Source organism: Balaenoptera ricei, chromosome 3, assembly GCF_028023285.1.
Source record: "Balaenoptera ricei isolate mBalRic1 chromosome 3, mBalRic1.hap2, whole genome shotgun sequence".
NCBI classification, from domain to species: domain Eukaryota; kingdom Metazoa; phylum Chordata; class Mammalia; order Artiodactyla; family Balaenopteridae; genus Balaenoptera; species Balaenoptera ricei.
The window spans coordinates 36,728,133-36,748,496 of NC_082641.1; the positions used below are offsets into that span (position 1 = coordinate 36,728,133).

Genomic DNA, 20,364 nt, shown 5'->3' on the forward strand with positions numbered 1-20,364 from the left:
ACTCAAAAATTACATTCTAATAGCCTATAACTTACTGCTCAATTTAAATCTTGCCTGTATTCAAATTAACAAACTAATTTCCCTGTGCATTAACAGGAAACCTACCATAAGCCCCTTTTTCCCTTTAGACAGAAAAAAAAAAAGAAGGCGGCGGCGGCTAAATAGGCTTAAAAAACTGTTTTAATTACTATTTTAATTGAATGACTATATCATTTTGTTATATTTTATTAATGGAAGAACAATTGCTAGTTTGTGTAAGACAATATTATTATTTACAAGCTCAACTTCTTGAATTAGAAAAAAATGTTGTTTTGTTATTCCCTCTGAATTTCCTCTTTCTCAGACTCTTTCATGCTAGTGTTTACCAGGACTCTGTCTCAAGCCTTCTCTTCTGATTTCCCGGTTTCTTCTTGGGTAATCCCAGGAGGGTCCAAAACTGTGTTCATAATAAATATCACAACAGCAACAACTAACATTTATTAAACAGATGATACTATGTGCTAGGTGCTACACTATGTAGTTTACAAAGGATTATCTCATTTACTCCTCAAAATAATCCTGAGAGATATGAACTATTAATGTCTATTTTTTAGATAAGGAAACTGAGGCTTGAGGGCTAAGTAGTAGTAGAGGTCTGAACTGAACCACAAGAGAGTGTTGCCCATACTCTACCATCAGTGAGAGAAGATAAGCTTCAAAGTCGGAGCTGGATTCAAATCACAGGTGTGCCTCTTACTACTATAATGATGGGCAGGTTATACAAACTTGTGTTAAGTCTCAGTGCCTACAACCTATGAAATGGGGATACTACCTACCATCCAGATTGTCCCGAGGATTAATGAAATAATACATATATAAAGCAACTGGGACAGAATTTAGTCTATAGTATGGTACTCAAAAAATAGTCTCTCCTCTTTTATCCTGGACTGTAGACTTGAATATCTAAATCTCTACCGGGTATCACAAAGACATTTCAACTTCAACAATGTCAAAATGAAATGACCTTCCCTTCAAAGTCTGCATTTTTTTTCCCTCTCTCCTACTTCATATTTACCTCTGATATGTCAATCCTTACATGTTATTCCCTCTTCCTAGAACTCAGCTCCCTCCCTCCATCACCTCCCTTTGTGTGGCTAACTCCTACTTTTCCTTCAGCATCAGGGAAGCCATTAAGGAGGTCCCATACGCTAGGTGAAATCCCCTAGTTATGTCTACAAGCACAGAAAACCTCTATTCCTGCTTCTTGGTTTCCATTACAATTTCAATTTAATGTTTTATACTTAATGTTGGTCTTCTCTGCTAGAATGGAGCTTCGTGAAGGTAGGGGCTGAATCTGTTTTGCTGACCTCTGTATCCTCAGCATTCATTAGCACAGTGGGCTAAGTCACATGGTAGGCACTCAAAATATCGCACCTTAATTATTTATGTCTTTCTCTATTGGATACTGAGTCCCTCGAAGGTTCTTGTCTTTTTCCACTGCCCTAATTTCATCAATTCTAAAATGCTTATTTTTCACAATTTAACCTCTCTGAAATAAAGATGCATCTTACAATTAAGAGTTTCTTTCAATTACTATCAGGCAGATGGGATGGAACTATAATAGAATTTAAATCTTTTATGGAAATCTCTTGGTAAGATCAAAAAATGCCATCATCAATACACTTCAGGTTTAAAAAATTTTTGGTTTAATCCAGTGCCTGGTACCACCACTCACTGATTAATTCAATAACTTGGCATCATTTTCAACTCCTTCCTCATCCCCAATATCCCATCAGTCATTAGTTCTGTTTCCTTAATATTTCTTGGGTCCATTCTTATCTTTCCATTCTCATTACCACTGCCTGGCCCTCACACTTACTTCTCTGCACTACTATACATGTCTTCTAACTGGTTCTACAGCTTGAAGTGCCACTGCTTCCCCATCTCAGTTCATCTTCCTCTGAGAAGACCTAACAAAAATATGTCACTTCCCTACTTCAATCCTTCAGTGGCTCTCCAAAAGCAATAGGGTTTCTCATGCTCCATTAATGAACTGGCTCAACTTGGTGGTCTAATCTCTTCTCTGGACATTTCCCCCACCATTCTACCTCTGTTTTAGTCTACTACAGCCTACCACAGCATTTTCATTTCCTTCAACATTCCATACTGGCCCCAGACTCTTGCCTCCAGTTAGATGACATTTATCTACCGTTCTATGCACTAGCAAAAGAGTGTGTTGAACAAGACAAGGCTTACCTCTAGGTGGGTTAGTTAGTAAACAAACATTGATCAATATGAAAATGTCACAAAGTACTAAATGCCAAGAAGAAAAAAGAGGGTACCTTGATAGGGAGTGTCATGGGTAGCTTCTTTAATGTGGACAGTCAGGAAAAGCTTCCTTGAAGAGGTGACATTTAAATAGAAATTCTAATGACAAGAGGCCAGCCATGCAAAGAGTTGAGCAAGAACAGTGTTCCCTTAGCTATATGCTCCTCTAACATCCATCCCTCTTTTGCATAACTCCTCCTGCCATGTCTTCCTCCAGAAGGCTTTCCTGGAGCCTCCCAAACAGGGTCAGGTACCCTTCCTTATGTGGACCCAAAGCACCAAGTGTTTATCTCTATGGAAGCACTTACACTGTCGGTCCCTGTCAATCTTTCCTCTTTAAATTTTTAACTATACAAGCAATGATACATTACTACATTTTGGCGGGGTGGGGGAAGAGTTCAAAAATATAAGATTTCACTCCCTCCCGGCTCTTCCTCCCTCACAAAATCCCAGATTCCTCCCCAAAAGTAACCACTTCAGTTTAGTTTTTATCTGCCCAGATCTTTCCCTGTGCATTTACACATGTATTATATACAGTAATATAATTGGGTTTGGGGTTTGTTTTTTGTTCTTTACACAGAAGATATCATTGTACATCTTCTCATGCAACTTTTTTTTCACTCAACAGCATTTTGGAGATCTTTCAATATCTGTCTTTCTATGCGTCTACATCTTCCTCATTCTTTTAAACTGCTTCCAGCATTCCCACGACCTGATCACCATAGCTTATTTCACCATTTTCTACTGATGAACATTTAGATTGCTTCCAGTTTTTCGCTACTACAAACAAGACCACAGTCCACATCCTTGGCCATGCTTCTTTGTATATATGTGCTCATATTTTTCTAGGATAGATACCTTAGAAGCAGAATTTCTAGCCAATTTTACTTGATATTATCAAGTTGGCCTTCATGAAGGCTGAATCAATTTACACTCCAATCAACACTATGAAAGCACCCCTTTTCCCCATACCCTTGCTGGCAGTAGATATTATCAACCTTTTGACAATTTGATGAGTGAAAATTATTATATCACTGTTATTTTAATTTGCATTTCTTTGATGCAAGTAGTAAAGTTGAACATGTTTTCAAATACTATGGGTTACATGGCATAATCATTCTTATCCTTTGCTCATTTTTCTATTAGGTATTTTTTTGGTCTTTTTATTAATGATTTATAGTGTACAATATTTTCTTCCAGGCCTTTGTCTTTTTTACTTTATCTAATTTAACAAAAGTTAAATATTTAAAATTTAACATACATTTAAAAATTTCAAGCTGATCAAACTTTTCTTTATGCCTTCTAGTTTTTTGTATTGTACTTAAGAAGGCCTTCCCTATCACAAGATTATAAACACTGTCCTTCTACTTTCTTTTAATAAATATAAAGTTTGGTTTCTTACATTTAGCCCTTTAATCCACCTGGAATTTATTTTGGAATATGGGTTAAAGTAAGGAGCAAACAATTTTACTCCCAAAAGAAAGCCAATTGTTTCTAAATCTTTTCATTCAAGTAGACAGAGGAGAATGAATGTGTTGCTCACTGGGGTCTGAGTGTGTAAAGCCCAAGGCAGTCCACCACAAAGGCACAACTAACTTGCCTGGAAGTTTTGTTTTATCTCCAAAGCACATGTGATATGTTTGCTTCAGTATAAAAATTATCACCCCCTCCCCATGACACCTTTGAGTAAAACTGAAGCTCCAGGAAGATGTTCTGTATTTGCCTTGTAGTTTTTTGAACTCTCGATACATAGCAGTCAGTAGTGTGGATGTATATGCATACCCACTCTATTTGCCTGTTTACTGAATCACCTCATGCACTACACGTGTGCGTGCACACACACACACATACACACACACACACACACACACACACACATACACACACACACTACTGGTCATGCTTTCATCTCATTTGCCTGTTTGCCTGACTGACTACTAGACTGTGAACTCTTGACTGCAAGAACGCTTCATCTTTACTTCAGTGCTTAATAGAGTGCCTGCCTACGAATGTTCAATTAATATTTATTGAATAAATACTTTCCTACAAATAGACTTCAACAGGGAATCTGCTCTAATATATACTAAAATATTTATGAATAAAATGATACTTGGGATTTACTTAAAAATAAATAGGGAGTGGAGGGGGCAGTGGGAAGTATAGATGGAACAAGCTGGGTAATGGGTACATGAAGGTCTGTTACGCTTGTCTTTCTGCTTTTACATATGTTTGAAATTTTCCCTAGTGAAAAAAAATCTGCTCTAGTTTTAAGTCTTCTCCCTAGCAACCCTGATAATCTTATCACTCAAATACTCTGTAATAGAGAAAGAAAACGTATTATGTTCCATCCTGCGAAGCAAAGCTGTGTGATACTATAGTAATCCCTATAAAAGGGTGGATTTCAAGTGTCAGACTGGGAACAAGCAAATTTGGACTATTAACAAAATTTCCACATGATTACATTTTGGTCTGATATATTAAATAGATCATGTTATGTTTCACTGTTTTCAACAACAGAACGATCCTGTTCAATGTTCTAATTGTATATGAAGATTTAGGAGTTAAGTTAAAAGGTATTTTAAATATGCAAGCAATTGTATGTGGGGAGAACAGAATGTGCTTTTTAATATGCAAATATTAATTCAAAGAAGTATACTGATTCAAAATTATATTGCTGGTTTCAGTGTTTCCTATTGATAAATTCTATGACAGAAGAAATTTAATTTCTGATTTAAACACAAACTGCTTAGGCAAATGGATGACAGAATACTGGATGAGAATACAGCAAAAATAAGGCGGTTAGTAATTACTGTGCCAATGCTGGCAGTAAGATTATATTAATTCTCTAGACTAAGAAGTAGTAGCAAGAAATTTTATAAAAGATCAAATTTCCCATATATATATATATTCAGAATTATTTAGAAACAGCTATGTACCAAAAATCTTCTTGAGCTGAGACCTCATTGTCAACTTACCTTTTCTGATCCTTCTTGAATGGAATAATATATAAAATAGTTTCCCAAATAAGCTCCTTCTGATTTGAAAACAGATCCATCTCCAGGATAAACCTCTATTGAGTTCATATTTTTGTGGGTAAGTCTAAGGAAAAGAAATAATCATTAAAAAAATATTTTTCTCATTGAGATTAACATATAGATGACGGCAATCATATTAAAAATAAAGGTAGTATGAGGGGTTTTTTTGCCTATCTAAAAAAAATGGATAATTTCATACTCTGCACATCAGCCAGCTAAATTAATTTTTTTGCAAAAAATAAACAGAACACCCAGAATTGGTTAATGTATCTATTTCAACTAAGCTCAACTTCTAGAAGTCAGGCATCTTGTCTTATCATCCTGGTATCCTACTGCCACTCACAGTGGCTGGTACATTATAGTCATCAAAGCAATGCCCACTGCATAGGAGTTAAATATGACAACTCCAGAACCTAAAAATAATATTATTCTGTAAAAATGAAACTAGTAGAATCAATACCTGATGGATGAGGTTAGCCATGTGTAAAAGGAGCCACCCCTAAGAGAAGGTGACTGTACCTGGAGCAGCCAGGTACAATCAAGGTATTGGGTATATAATTAAAAAAACTTAAGCCAAGTCAATTTTATTGAAACATATATGAAGAACATATTGTCAGAAGGGGGTGGGTTTAGGTCTCATTTGTTTATTTTTGTTTTTATTTCCATTACTCTAGGAGACAGATCCAAAAAGATATTGCTGCAACTTATCTTTTGAACACTCTTTGGAGTGTTCTGCCTATATTTTCCTCTAGGAGTTTTGTGGTTTCCAGTCTTACATTTAAGTCTTTAATCCATTTTGAGTTTATTTTTGTATATGGTGTTAGAGAATGTTCTAATTTCATTCTTTTACATGTAGCTGTCCAGTTTTCCCAGCACCACTTATTGAAGAGACTGTCTTTTCTCCATTGTATAGTCTTGCCTCCTTTGTCATAGATTAATTGACCAGAGGTGCGTGGATTTATTTCTGGGCTTTCTATCCTGTTCCAATGATCTATATGTCTGTTTTTGTGCCAGTACCATACTGCTTCGATTACTATAGCTTTGTAGTATAGTCTGAAGTCAGGAAGCCTGATTCTTCCAGCTCCATTTTTCTTTCTCAAGATTACTTTGGCTATTTTGGGTCTTTTGTGTCTCCATACAAATTTTAAGATTTTTTTGTTCAAGTTCTGTGAAAAATGCCATTGGTAATTTGATAGGGGTTGCACTGAATCTGAAGATTGCCTTGGGTAGTATAGTCATTTTAACAATGTTGTTTCCAGTCCAAGAACACAGTATATCTTTCCATCTGTTTGTGTCGTCTTCAATTTCTTTCATCAGTGTCTTACATTTTTCGGAGTACAGGTCTTTTGTCTCCTTAGGTAGGTTTATTCCTAGGTATTTTATTCTTTTTGATTTGATGGCAAATGGAATTGTTTCTTTAATTTCTCTAAATTTCTCTAAACCTAATTAAACTTAAAAGCTTTTGCACAGCAAAGGAAAGCATAAACAAAACGAAAAGGCAACCTATGGACTGGGAGAATATATCTGCAAACGATGCTACCGACCAGGTATTAATTTCCAAAATATATAAATAGCTCACACAGCTCAATATCAAAAAAACAAACAACCCAATTAAAAAATGGGCAGAAGATCTAAATAGACACTTCTCCAAAGAAGGCATGCAGATGGCCAACAGGCACATGAAAAAATGCTCAACATTGCTAATTATTAGAGAAATGCAAATCAAAACTACAATGAGGTATCACCTTATACCAGTCAGAATGGCCATCATCAAAAAGATCACAAATAACAAATGTTGGTGAGGATGTGGAGAAAAGGGAACCCTCCTACACTGTTGGTGGGAATGTAAATTGGTGTAGCCACTATGGAGAAGAGTATGGAGGTTCCTTAAAAAACTAAAAATAGAGTTACCATATGATCCAGCAATCCCACTACTGGGTACATATCCAGAAAAGACAAAAACTCTAATTTGAAAAAATACATGCACCCCAATGTTCATAGCAGCACTATTTACAATAGCCAAGATACAGAAGCAACCTAAATGTCCACTGACAGATGAATGGATAAAGAAGATGTGGTATAATATACAATGGAATACCACTTGGCCTTAAAAAAGAATGAAATAATGCCATTTGCAGCAACATGGATGGACCCAGAGATTATCATACTAAGTGAAGTAAGCCAGACAGAGAAAGACAAATATCATATGATATCACTTACATGTGGAATCTTAAAAAAAAAAAAAAAAAGATACAAATGAACTTATTTGTAAAACAGAAATAGACCCACAGACATAGAAAACAAACTTGTGGTTACCAAAGGGGAAAAGGGCAGGAGGGATAAATTGGGAGTTTGGGATTAACATATACACACTACTATATATAAAATAGATAACCAATAGGGACCTACTTTATAGCACAGAGAACTATACTCAATATTTTGTAATAATCTCTAAGGGAAAAGAATCTGAAAAAGAATATATGTATATATACACACACACACATACATATATATACACACACACATACATATGTATAACTGAATCACTTTGCTGTACACCTGAAACTAACACAACATTGTACATCAACTATACTTCAATAAAACAATTTTTTTAATAAAAGTAAAAAAAACAAACAACAAAAAAGAGAAAGGGGTGGTTTTCATGCAGGAAAAGGAGACCCCAAAGAACAAAAATTTCACAAATTTCTTCTAGCATTATTTACAGAAGTGAAACTCTGATTCTAGCCAACACTAGTATTCCAGTCACTAGAGAGGTGTACTTCGTGGTAGAAGAGGGATAATTCAATAGAATAGTTCAGACACAGAGGAGACATTCAGTGAATATCTGTGGCATGAATGGTGGCTGAAATCTCTACTAGGCTAGCTAACTTCTCCTCTAATTCCATGCTCAACAGGCATCCTTCTGATGTGACTGATTCAGATGACTAGATCCCCTATTGCTTGGAAGCGGTATCCTAAATAACTGGCAAAATATTTCATTCACAAGCAAAACTAATCCCTCATTGGCTTTGGAGTTGTCACAAAAATCTTGTGAATATGGTTAATGTGAATTAGTCACAAGACATCTATGTGCACTAATAAAATTATTAATTAAATTTTATTTAGTTTTAATTAAAGTTAAATTTAATTTTAATTAAATTTTATTAGTACACATGAGATCTGTAAAACTCAAGGCCAAACATAGGAGAATGGTGGCTGCGGCAAAACTGTCCTCAGGGGAGAGTCTATCCACAAGGCTAGTCCTATACCCTCCGTGACATTGCTAAATAGCTCCAAATGCAACACAAGTGCCTTACCTATAGGTAATACCCTTGTACCAAACCACTTTCACTAGTTCAGGATAGGAATATTCTTCTTCACCGAACTGTGAAAGTGAATCACAATAATGCCACCTGTGAAGGACAAAATACAAGCTATTAATTCTGGTTGCCTAACATAATTACCTTTAGAAGTGAACAGAACAGTGCTACTGTAGTAAGATTTATTTCTTGCTTAAGTACTAGATCAAAGAAAAGTAGAAATTAATATGAAAGTGCATTAATGAAATTTAAAACTACAGTTGACCCTTGAACAACATGGGGGTTGGGGGCACAAACCCCAGTGCAGTAGAAAACCAAGTACTGTTATCTCTGCCTCAAAAACAAAGGAGTTTATAAATGACTCACCCAAGGGCAGGAAGCTGAAACAGTTTGGATAAAATCAGGACTCAAACCCTAGTTCTGTTGATTCCCTAAATTGTGATCTCTAATCGAACACAAACTTTCCCCCCACACTTAGTTCATTTAAAGATCTGAAAAATAAAAATACAGGCACTATATTTATTGAAAAAAACCTGTGCATAAGTGGACCCACACAGTTCAAATCCGTGTTGTCCAAGAGTCAACTGTAATCTTATTTTTCCATGTATTTTTAATAATCTCATTATTGAACCTCAGCATAAATACATAAATTAAGTTTCACTAACCTTTAAAATTTAGGATTCAAACAATAAATATTTACTGAAATAGCTATGGTGAGCCAGGCACTGTGCAATACACACTATGGATATGACACCCAAGAAAGCAAACATGGTCCCTGCCCTCAATGGAGATTCTATCTAGCAGGGACATAAAGTAGTAGATACTGAACATAAAGAAAAGAGAATTACTGTATGCGATGGGATTGTATAGAGCCTAATCCAATCTAGGGACTTCAGAATAATGACCCTAAGGAAGATAGGCTTATTTATGCTAAGACCTGGAAATGAGCATAAGTTAGCGAGCTGAGAGAGATAAAGGGAGTGTTCCTGGCATGGAAAGAGTAGGTGCCATGGTAAAAGAAAGCTTGGGCAAGAATTCTAGGGACCGCAAGAAGTCCAGTTTAGCAAGAGTAGAGAAAGCAAGGGCAACAGTGGTGAGGATTACAGACCCACGAAGAGACCAGATAACAGAAGGCCTGTTAAGCCATGCCGAAGGATAATGGATTTCAACCAAGGCCAGTGGCAAGTTACTGAAAACCTGTTAATTTAGAAGCATAAATCTCTTTTGATGTGTACTTATAATACTGGAATTCCCAATTCTAACTACATAATCATGACAAGGCAAAAAATCATTCCCATTTTTTGTTTCCAATAACAAATATGTACTCAGAAGACTACCTGGGATCATATCCCAATTCTACAAGCACTAGGTGTGAGACTGTGCTTGGGTTATTTAACATTTCTGTGTCTCAAGTTCCTCTACCAAATGGGGTTGATAACAGTATTTACCTCATGGGGTTACTGTGAGGACAAAATAGGTAAGTATAACCATGACTGGCACAAAGTAAGTGCTCTGTGTTAGCTATTATCATTATTACTACACTACTTATACAGAGTTCATGTTACAAATCTATAACCATTAGGCTATTCATTCCTTAGTGAAGGTAAAAGGTTTGTACCTAGCAATCCAGAAGCCTCTCATGTTTATCCCTTTTGAAGATGGACATATTTACAGTCAGTTAACCAAAGACAAGGGTGTCCTCTGAGGCTATGTATGAAAGAAAGAACCCATGATCACACACTTGTCAGGTCCATGCTCCAGCAACAGAACTAGTAGGTTCCACTGAGCAGCAGCGCATGCTTCCCAGGGCTCGCTCCCACCGAGCTCTGTGCCATCACTTACCACACTTCAGTAATCTTTTCAGTGATAGTGACCCTTACTAGACTCTAAGCTCCTAGAAAGCAGGGACTCTTAATCATCTCTACAGTCTCCATGCTTAACAAAGTACCTAGTGTAGTCAGCCTTCCACCAACATCCAATGCATGGATGTAAAGTAAGAAATATAAGCAACACATTAGCCGGGGACATTATTTACTATCCGTTACAAGCAAAGTTTTAGATCAACTGAACTTTCCTTATGAATGGTATCAGATGATTCAGAAAGAAAAATAATCCTTAGGTAAGGTCTGGTTCTGACAAAAGCATTAGGACAAATAAGTCATTCTTCCATTACCTGTGCAGGTGTGGGACAGGACAGCTTAGTAACAGGGCCCTGGGAAGAACAGAAACTTCTTTTCCTCTTTCCTCAGAAGTTAAAATTCTCTTCTGGGTGATATCTGCATCAGTTCCAGACATATTGCTGATTTTATTATGAAAACAAAGTGCTAAAGACAAAGGATATTTCCATTCCTCCGGACAGGAGGCCACAGACCAGCACTGCTTTACCCACGTGTATACACACGTGTCTTTTGTCCCAGGTGAAGACAGCGCCTCCCTCCCTTCAGTTCCATTTACACAACTCTTCTCTAAAGGTTCTTTGGATTTCGTGATCTGATAATAAAGTTCATTTTCTTTATTCTTCTGTCTCTGTCCTGATAAACTTCCATATGTACAGATTTTGCCAGCTTTTTCAACTAGTTTGTCCTTTTTGGCTTTATTATTTTTTTCTGACAGTACTATAGATGAGTCTGGCTTCTGGCTTACTTTACACAAAAAATGTACTGTAAATTCATGCTGAGATTTGGGCAGGCAAAGGTATGCGTGACCATCTAAAGATGATATCTTCACGGTGCCACTCTGCATACATATCATGCCATCATCCGTATCAAGACCGGGCCATCTCACTTCTGAGATGTCAGTGAAGATACGCTGAGTTGAGGGGAGAAAAAGGGATGGTATTTTCTGTTAACAGTCCAATTTTTCCATACATTTGATACTTACATATTATGTAAGAAACCTCTTAAAGTTTTGTGTTCTACTACCTAGAAAGAATGAAAAATGTCTGCCTATATATGGTTTTCCAGAGAACATTTGATATTGTTAAGATTATTTCTTAGAAAGTAGACATAAAACACACACACACACACACACACACACATACACTCTCTGACAAAAAGGACAGAAAAGAAGAAAAAGAAAAATCATCTTGGTTATATTTAATGTTAAACGTATTTTGATTTAAAGTGTACAATGAATCAGAGATAAATAGATTTGCAGCCCCTCCCAAAAAGTCTATTCTGAAAAAGAATATAAATGAGGGAAGACCAGCACTGCTGTATGAAAAGCAATCATAACTTAAATGGTATGGAACCAGCATAAAAATCACTGACAGAACAATTTAGAGAACACAGAAACAGACTCAACCATATCTCAAAATGTTACATATGATAACATAAGTTTTTCAAAACAAGGGGGGGAAGGGAGATTACATATTTAATAAATGGTACTGAAATTATTGAACAGCATTTGGGAAATGCTATCTCAAAGGATTATCACATGGACTAAATAGGATAACATGTATAAGGTACTCGTCCTACATAGCACCAGGTACAGCACACACTAAAATAAATTCCGGGTGCCTTAAAGGGTAACATTTAAAAAAATCGAATTACTCAAAGGTAAACTGATCTGGACCAATAGCAAACAGATTCATAACAGGTAACAGTGCCTGTTGCATCTTTTCATATAAGATAAAAACGGTAAGTGTCACATAACAGTCTTTTAATCAGTTAAGCTTGCCAAATTACACATTTCACCTTCCATTTATATGAAACCGTAGATTTACGAAAACTACTGTCAAGAAAGCCTCGTAAATTTACAGTGCTATCTATGTGTACAGATGTTAGTGTGCTAAAATTAAGGGCAGTATTCATGCCATTTGCAGCAACATGGATACAACTAGAGATTACTGCACTAAATGAAGTAAGTCAGAAAGGCAAAGACAAATACCATATGATATCACATATATGTGGAATCTAAAATGTGGCACAGGGCTTCCCAGGTGGTGCAGTGGTTAAGAGTCCGCCTGCCAATGCAGGGGACACAGGTTCGAGCCCTGATCTGGAAAGATCCCACATGCCACGGAGCAACCAAGCCCGTGCACCACAACTACTGAAGCCTGCGCGCCTAGGGCCTGTGCTCCGCAACAAGAGAAGCCACCGCAATGAGAAGCCCGTGCACCACAACGAAGAGTAGCCCCTGCTCACCGCAACTAGAGAAAGCCCACACGCAGCAATGAAGACCCAACGCAGCCAAAAATAAAACAAATAAATAAATAAATATAAATAAATAAAATGTGGCACAAATGAACCTATCTACAAAACAGAAACAGACTCACAGACATAGAGATCAGACTTGTGGTTGCCAAGGGGGTGGAGGGGGGAAGGGAGAGGGATGGACTGGGAGTTTGGGGTTGGTAGATGCAAACTATTACATTTAAAATGGATAAACAACAAGGTCTACTGTATAGCACAGGGAACTATATCCAGTCTCTTGGGATAAACCGTAATGGAAAAGAATATTAAAAAAAAGAATGTCTATATGTGTATAACTGAGTCACTTTGCTGTAGAGCAGATTGGCACGACATTGTAAATCAACTATACTTCAATTAAAAAAATTATTAAAAAAAAGGGCAGTATTCATTGATGGCAAAGCTGCTTTATAAGGATGGTCAGTTCAGACAATTCTTTTTTCTAGAATTAGACTACCTAATGATCCTACTGCAGCATCAACAGCAAGTTACATAGTTTCAATGAATAATTACTCAAAAGATACAGTGGATGGACTTCCTTGGTGGCGCAGTGGTTAAGAATCCACCTGCCAATGCAGGGGACACAGGTTTGATCCCTGGTCCGGGAAGATCCCACATGCCATGGAGCAACTAAGCCCGTGCGCCACAACTACTGAAGCCCGTGCACCACAACTATTGTGCGCCACAACTACTGAAGCCCGCATGCTCTAGAGACCATGCACTGCAAATACTGAGGCCATACGCCGCAACTACTGAAGCCCACGCGCCTAGAGCCCATGCTCCCCCCCCAACAAGAGAAGCCACCACAATGAGAAGCCTGCACACCGCAATGAACAGTAGCCCCCGCTCACCGCAACTAGAGAAAGCCTGTGTGCAGCAACAAACAAAGACCCAATGCAGACGGAAAAAAAAAAAAAAAAAAAGAGATACAATGGAAAAATGGCCTTGTAAACTAAGTCATTAGCTTACAATTTTTCTTGACTCCTTTGCCATGAGACAACACAACAGAAAATTACTCAGTAAGCAGGCAAGCATCATGACTGTAGCAGAAAGTGATTAAGAGACACAGTCTTCAGAGTCAGATAGACTGGGTTCAGATCCTGACTTTGCCACTTAGAAAATTTTCATGGACAAATTAGGTAAACTCTCTGAGATTTAGTTCCCTCACCTGTAAAAAGGGGTTTGGTAGGTAACCAATACACCTGATTTTGATTGTTTGGACATCCATTTTGATCAGCAGGTACCCATGCCATACTGGTGTTATTAAATATTTTTAATACTATTCCTAGTTCTTGGCACATAGTAAACCCTCAAGAAATGATGGTCATTATTACTCCTAAAAGTTCAAAATAGAATAAAAGAATAAAATGTGTATACCCATAAGTAATTACACATCTCTACTACACATTAACAAATAACTACACATAAGCTACTTAAAATGGCCACAAAGTTTGTTAATTTTGACACCTCTGAGAATCAAAAAGTCACCAATCTGTAAAGTTCTGAGTATAATCCTCTGCTACAAAAAAAAAGGCAGAGAATCATCAAAAAATCTACAAACAATAAATGCTGGAGAGGGTGTGGAGAAAAGGGAACCCTCTTGCACTGTTGGTGGGAATGTAAATTGATACAGCCACTATGGAGAACAGTATGGAGGTTCCACAAAAAACTAAAAATACAACTACCATATGACCCAGCAATCCCACTACTGGGCATATACCCTGAGAAAACCATAATTCAACAAGAGCCATGTACCACAATGTTCATTGCAGCTCTATTTGCAATAGCCAGGACATGGAAGCAACCTAAGTGTCCATCGACAGACGAATGGATAAAGAAGATGTGGCACATATATACAATGGAATATTAGTCAGCCATAAAAAGAAACGAAATTGAGTTATTTGTAGTGGGGTGGATGGACCTAGAGTCGGTCATACAGAGTGAAGTAAGTCAGAAAGAGAGAAACAAATACCGTATGCTAACACATATATATGGAATATATATGGAATCTAATACATATATATGCTAACACATATAAATGGTTCTGAAGAACCTAGGGGCAGGACAGGAATAAAGACGCAGACATAGAGAATGGACTTGAGGACTCAGGGAGGGGGAAGGGTAAGCTGGGACGAAGTGAGAGAGTAACATTGACATATGTACACTACCAAATGTAAAATAGATAGCTAGTGGGAAGCAGCCGCATAGCACAGGGAGATCAGCTCGGTGCTTTGCGACCACCTAGAGGGGTGGGATAGGGAGGGTGGGAGGGAGACGGCAAGAGGGAGGGGATATGCGGATATACGTATACATATAGCTTATTCACTTTGTTATACAGCAGAAACTAACACAACATTGTAAAGCAATTATAATCCAATAAAGATGTTAAAGGAAAAAAAAGGCAGAGAGATAAACTATATAACTTCTGTGTCTCAATGTACAAAATATCAAAACACCCTAGTCTGTGAAAATATATAGGTCTATGTGTTCTATAGCAACATGTCTATGCTCAAAGTGTCATGAAGAAAAAGACTAAATATTAAACTACCTGTTTGTAATTACTTGTCCTCAAATATTTGTTTTAAAAATGAAGTTTAAAAAATATTACCTTTTTCCTTTCAGAAGGTATGATGCTTTCAGATAAAAAAGGGCAAGTAGCAAAAGAGTTACGGAAATCTAGGGCTCGCTGTAGCTGCTCCTACAAAAAGAAATACAAAGTAATTTAAAAAAATGATTTGAAAGTCAATTTAGAATGACAGTAATCCGGAATACTAACTACTTTCCATATTCTGGCCACCTCAACAATATTTTGGTATTAAAAAGAGTAGTTTTTGTGTCATCTTTACTTACTCGGTACGTGCTAATAACAAAGTGTGTCCTTTGGCGAATTCTTTCTGGTTGTTGTAAAGGATGTACTGAAATAGGAGGTGCTTTTTCAAATAAAAATTCAGAGCCACAGGGAGAAAGCTGCAATCTGGAACCATCAACATATTGTACTTGCACTGAGTCATCTTCATAAAGTACTATTTGCACTTCAGCTGCCATTATTGTGACTACGGATAAAATGTCCTTCCAAGGCAAAGGCTGAGGAAATAAGAAATACAGTATCTCCAAATAGTTCTCTTCATGTACAAAAGTTCTATCAAAATAAGTGGATGAACATAAGCAAAACACAAAATTGCCATTGCATTTACTTTTGTTGAATGAAAAGTGATTATCTTGCTATACACGCTTATGTGATCTGAATGCCTTCATTAACCCCAAGGGCTCTACTTCAGTGTGGGAAGATAACTGAGAGGGAAATGGCCCACCAAGTTATAAATGCCCTTATCATTTTAGTAACTTTACTTCTGAAGTTTAACTTCTGAAAATTGTATGCTCAGTGTCTCATTTCAAATAACAAGCAAATTCCATCTTTGCAAAAAGAATACAGCAAATCATTTGTAGGACATGTAAAAGGCAGGCCAAAAGTAACTATTAGGCCTAAGGGAAAAGAACACCTGGATTCCTGCCCCTAGCCTGGCATTAAGGAAGTAGATCCATGTCACGACTCAGAAAGCTAAGTAACCACCTAGTGTCTTAGATTCATCCTTATTTCACTGAATTCAATTTCCTCTTCTTTACCTCTAAATGTCTCTGTATTTTCACTTACGCTTTCCATATAGGTATGATGGAAGGGGAATGGAGGGCTGGGTTCCAACTCCACCAGCTCATAGCTATAAACCACAGGTTGGTTGGGTTGGTTGTTTCCTTATTTGTAAAATGGGGGTAACAGGATCATTGTGAGGATTAAATGAGACAACACGTATGACAGCGCCAGTAGTGTGAATGTTGCCTTGTAGAAGCTCAGTAAATTTTATGATTCTTTCTAAAACTAACTCCATCCCCTTCTAGGACATCATCTCCTTCTGTTACTCAGGTGATAAAGTTTCACCTGTCAGAAAAAAAAACTTTCCATAGATACCACCTTCCCCAGTTTACCTCTATTGCCTACCAATAAACTTCTCAGGTATAGTATCCACTCAGTGTCAGCTTTCTCTCCCAACAATCTTCGATGAATTGCAATCCAGTTTTCTCCTCCACCTCTCTACTGAAATTGTTTCACAACGGTCACCAGTATCTTCCTATACCCAATGACTTCAGTCTTCACCCTGCTAAACTGGTCAACGTGTGACAATGTTGTCTATCTTCCCTTGCACCAAACTTCCTCTTCCTCTGCCTTTTATTTTAAAAAAAAAGGGGGGGTGGGTGCGCCATGGTCCCTCCTCCACCACCCCCTCTATATCTACTGCTCTTTTTAATCATTCCTTTTCTTCACCATTCTCTCAAATCAAGGATTCATCAACACCTGACCTTAGTTAGTCCCCATTTCATCTCTTCTTACTAGATACACTCATGTTGCTTTTATGCCCACCCTTGCTTTTTAAAAAAAAAATCTTACGGGCTTCCCTGGTGGTGCAGTGGTTGAGAATCCGCCTGCCAATGCAGGGGACACGGGTTCAAGCCCTGGTCCAGGAAGAACCCACATGCTGCGAAGCAACTAAGCCCGTGCGCCACAACTACTGAGCCTGTGCTCTAGAGCCTGCGAGCCACAACTACTGAAGCCCGCGTGCCTAGAGTCCATGCTCCGCAACAAGAGAAGCCACCGCAATGAGAAGCCTGCACACCGCAACGAAGAGAAGCCCCCGCTCTCCGCAACTACAGAAAGCCCACATGCAGCAACGAAGACCCAACGCAGCCAAAAATAAATAAATAAAATAAATAAATTTATTGAAAAAAAAATCTTACCCCTCTTCAATGTATGTAATTAGCTACGTATGATATAGCCTATAATCTTTTGCAGAATATGTCAGGATATAAGTAAATATTAAACCAATATTAAATGATCTCTCCTGAGGAAATTCACACTTTAATCATTTTCTTTCTTTAGAGAACTTCCAAATCTACCTGACCTCTCTCCAGAGCTTCCAGTTGCCTGCAGGACCTCTCTTCATGTCCCTGTTCCACAGATACATCAAACTCCACATGACCAAAATGGAACTTAATCACTCCCACCAAAAGCAGACTTCTGTAATACCCCCTAATTCACTTTCACTCTTAACTCCCTGGAGGCCAGTCTACAAACAGTAGCTAGAGGGACCTTTTAAAATAAAAATGAGATCTAACCCTTCTTGACTTACAACCCAACATTTGCACTTAGATAAAACCCAAATTCTTTTTTTTTTAAATTAATTTATTTTATTTATTTATTTTTGGCTTTATTGGGTCTTCATTGTTGTGCAGGGGCTTTCTCTAGTTGCAGCGAGCGGGGGTTACTCTTCGTTGTGGTGCACAGGCTTCTCATTGCGGTGGCTTCTCTTGTTGCGGAGCACAGGCTCTAGGCGCACAGGCTTCAGTAGTTGTGGCACGCCGGCTCAGTAATTGCGGCTCGCGGGCTCTAGAGTGCAGGCTCAGTAGTTGCGGTGCATGGGCTTAGTTGCTCCTAGGCATGTGGGATCTTCCCGAACCAGGGCTCGAACCCATGTCCCCTGCATTGGCAGGTGGATTCTTAACCACTGCACCACCAGGGAAGCCCAAAACTCAAATTCTTAACCACAGCTTATAAAAGCCATACAACCTGCCCCCATCTACCTCTCCAATGTCATCTCCTAACTCTCTCCTTGTTCAGGACAACTTAGCTACGTTCGCCTGTTTAATGTTTTTTTAAGGAAGCTGTATCGCATGTCAGAACCTTTGCACTGTTCCTTCCACCTAGCATGTCCTTTCCCTGGCTCATCACATGGCTGGTTCTTTGGCACCATTAATATCTCAGTACAAATATCTAACTTCCTCAAAGGCCTAACTTGACCAGTTAAAGTTGTTCCCAACCATCTCCCAATCACTTTTTATCCATTTCATCGTTTTTCTTCAAAATATCTATTGCTATCAAAACTGTTCTATTTATTTACTTGCTTTTAGTCTTTTCCCACTAGCACATAAACTCATTCAGAGCAGGGCCCTCATCTGTCTTATTCACAGTTCTATCCCTGGCATCTAAAACAATACTTGGCCAATAATAAGGGTGCAATAAATTTTTTTTTTAATGATAAATATATAAGTAATATATAAGAATATATAAGTGAATTTTAAAATTCTTGCTCCTCCTGAATTTGCAATTTGAGTTAATGGCATCTCAATGTTAGCAATATTTGATTTCTCAGTGTTTCCCTTTACATCCTTGTAACAAGTCCTGTTGATTTTGTCAGTCTCTCCCATAAATCTGGCTCCTCCTTTTCTGTTTCAGGCCGACAACTTGCCCCTCCATTCCTGTAAACTGTCTGGGAACTTTTTCCAATTTTTCCCCTCTCTAATCCATTTCCAGTACTGCCCTCACAAGTAACTTTCCACAACCCGACCATACCAACCACTTTACATCACTTGTTTACATACTTGTTAAACGGCAATAAATATTCATAGCAATAAATATATTTATATTGCAGCTATACGTATCATATATATGTATGATATCAACCTGCTATTTCTGAAAAAAAAGGTGCAGATACACAGTTGGAAAACATATTTTCTGATAACAATTGGAAAAAGGTCTTTATCTTTAGCCAAGTTTTCTTTTTTTTTTTTTTTAACAGCTTATTGGGGTATAATTGTTGTTTAGATTATTTAAATAATTAAGCATACACAGGAAACAGTAGAATGTCTAAAGTTCCTGGCATCATAAAAAATAATCCAGCTTCAACCTAAATTTCCAGCCTCATCTCTACTGTCTTATTCCTGTTTGTGTTTTCACCACCCAGCACATTACGTCCGAGTATATTTAACGATCAAAAAGCCTCAAGTTTGTTCTTGACATAAACGGGAACCTCATTTTTTAAAATGCGCTATCTAGTTACAGAAAAAGCCTCATCAAAACAACAACCAACGTCTTAAACTCACACAGCAAGCAGTTCTGAGCTGAAAAGTCGTGGAAATGAGGACAATCAACGGCCCTTGTGCTTTTAATTTGCCAAAATGGTCGGAGTAGAAACGTCTGCGCCTGCCCACGACTGCTTCTCGAGGAATTTGTCTTGAGTTTAACAAATTACCAGCAAGTTATGTTTCTCGATGAAAGAAAACAATCATAACCGAGAGGAGTAAGGCCACAGGGAGAGTGTTTGGCGGTCTTTCGTCGAGTCCGAGTGGCGGAGGAGCAGCGGCAGCAGCAACGACAGCTCTGACCCCGGAGAAGAAGCGAAGGCAAACAGCTGCGATTCAAACCTTCCCGCACCCTAGGAAAGCCGCCCCACTTTACAAATGAAGACCGGAAGTCCCGACCTGACCGCGCCCTCCGCTCGCATCGGGGGGCGGGACCGGAAGTAGGGGAGGCGGGGCTCCCAGTCCGGAAGCTGGTCCGCTCCTCTCCGGCTTTTACTTCCGGTGCCCCACAAGGAACTGGTCTGACCTGGTTGTTCCAAAGCTGGCTGGGGCTTGCATTCTGATGGTCTATCCGAGATAGCTACAGAGGTGTAATTTAGTGGA

General features: G+C 38.2%; 1 protein-coding gene across 2 annotated transcripts in view; it reads right to left on the reverse strand.

Annotated features, from left to right (window-relative positions):
• The window catches only part of C3H5orf34 (chromosome 3 C5orf34 homolog), a 32,906-nt gene extending 12,782 nt beyond the window's left edge, over positions 1–20,124 (reverse strand). For both annotated transcript variants that reach the window (XM_059916344.1, XM_059916345.1), the window contains exons 1-6: positions 19,783–20,124; positions 15,703–15,936; positions 15,461–15,550; positions 10,836–11,470; positions 8,660–8,755; positions 5,283–5,406 (exon numbers count right to left, since the gene is read on the reverse strand). In XM_059916344.1, the coding sequence (XP_059772327.1) occupies positions 5,283–5,406; positions 8,660–8,755; positions 10,836–11,470; positions 15,461–15,550; positions 15,703–15,897 (1,140 nt within the window). In that variant the 5' untranslated portion in view covers positions 15,898–15,936; positions 19,783–20,124. The remainder of the gene's footprint in view (positions 1–5,282; positions 5,407–8,659; positions 8,756–10,835; positions 11,471–15,460; positions 15,551–15,702; positions 15,937–19,782) is intronic.
• Positions 20,125–20,364: the final 240 nt, after the last annotated feature.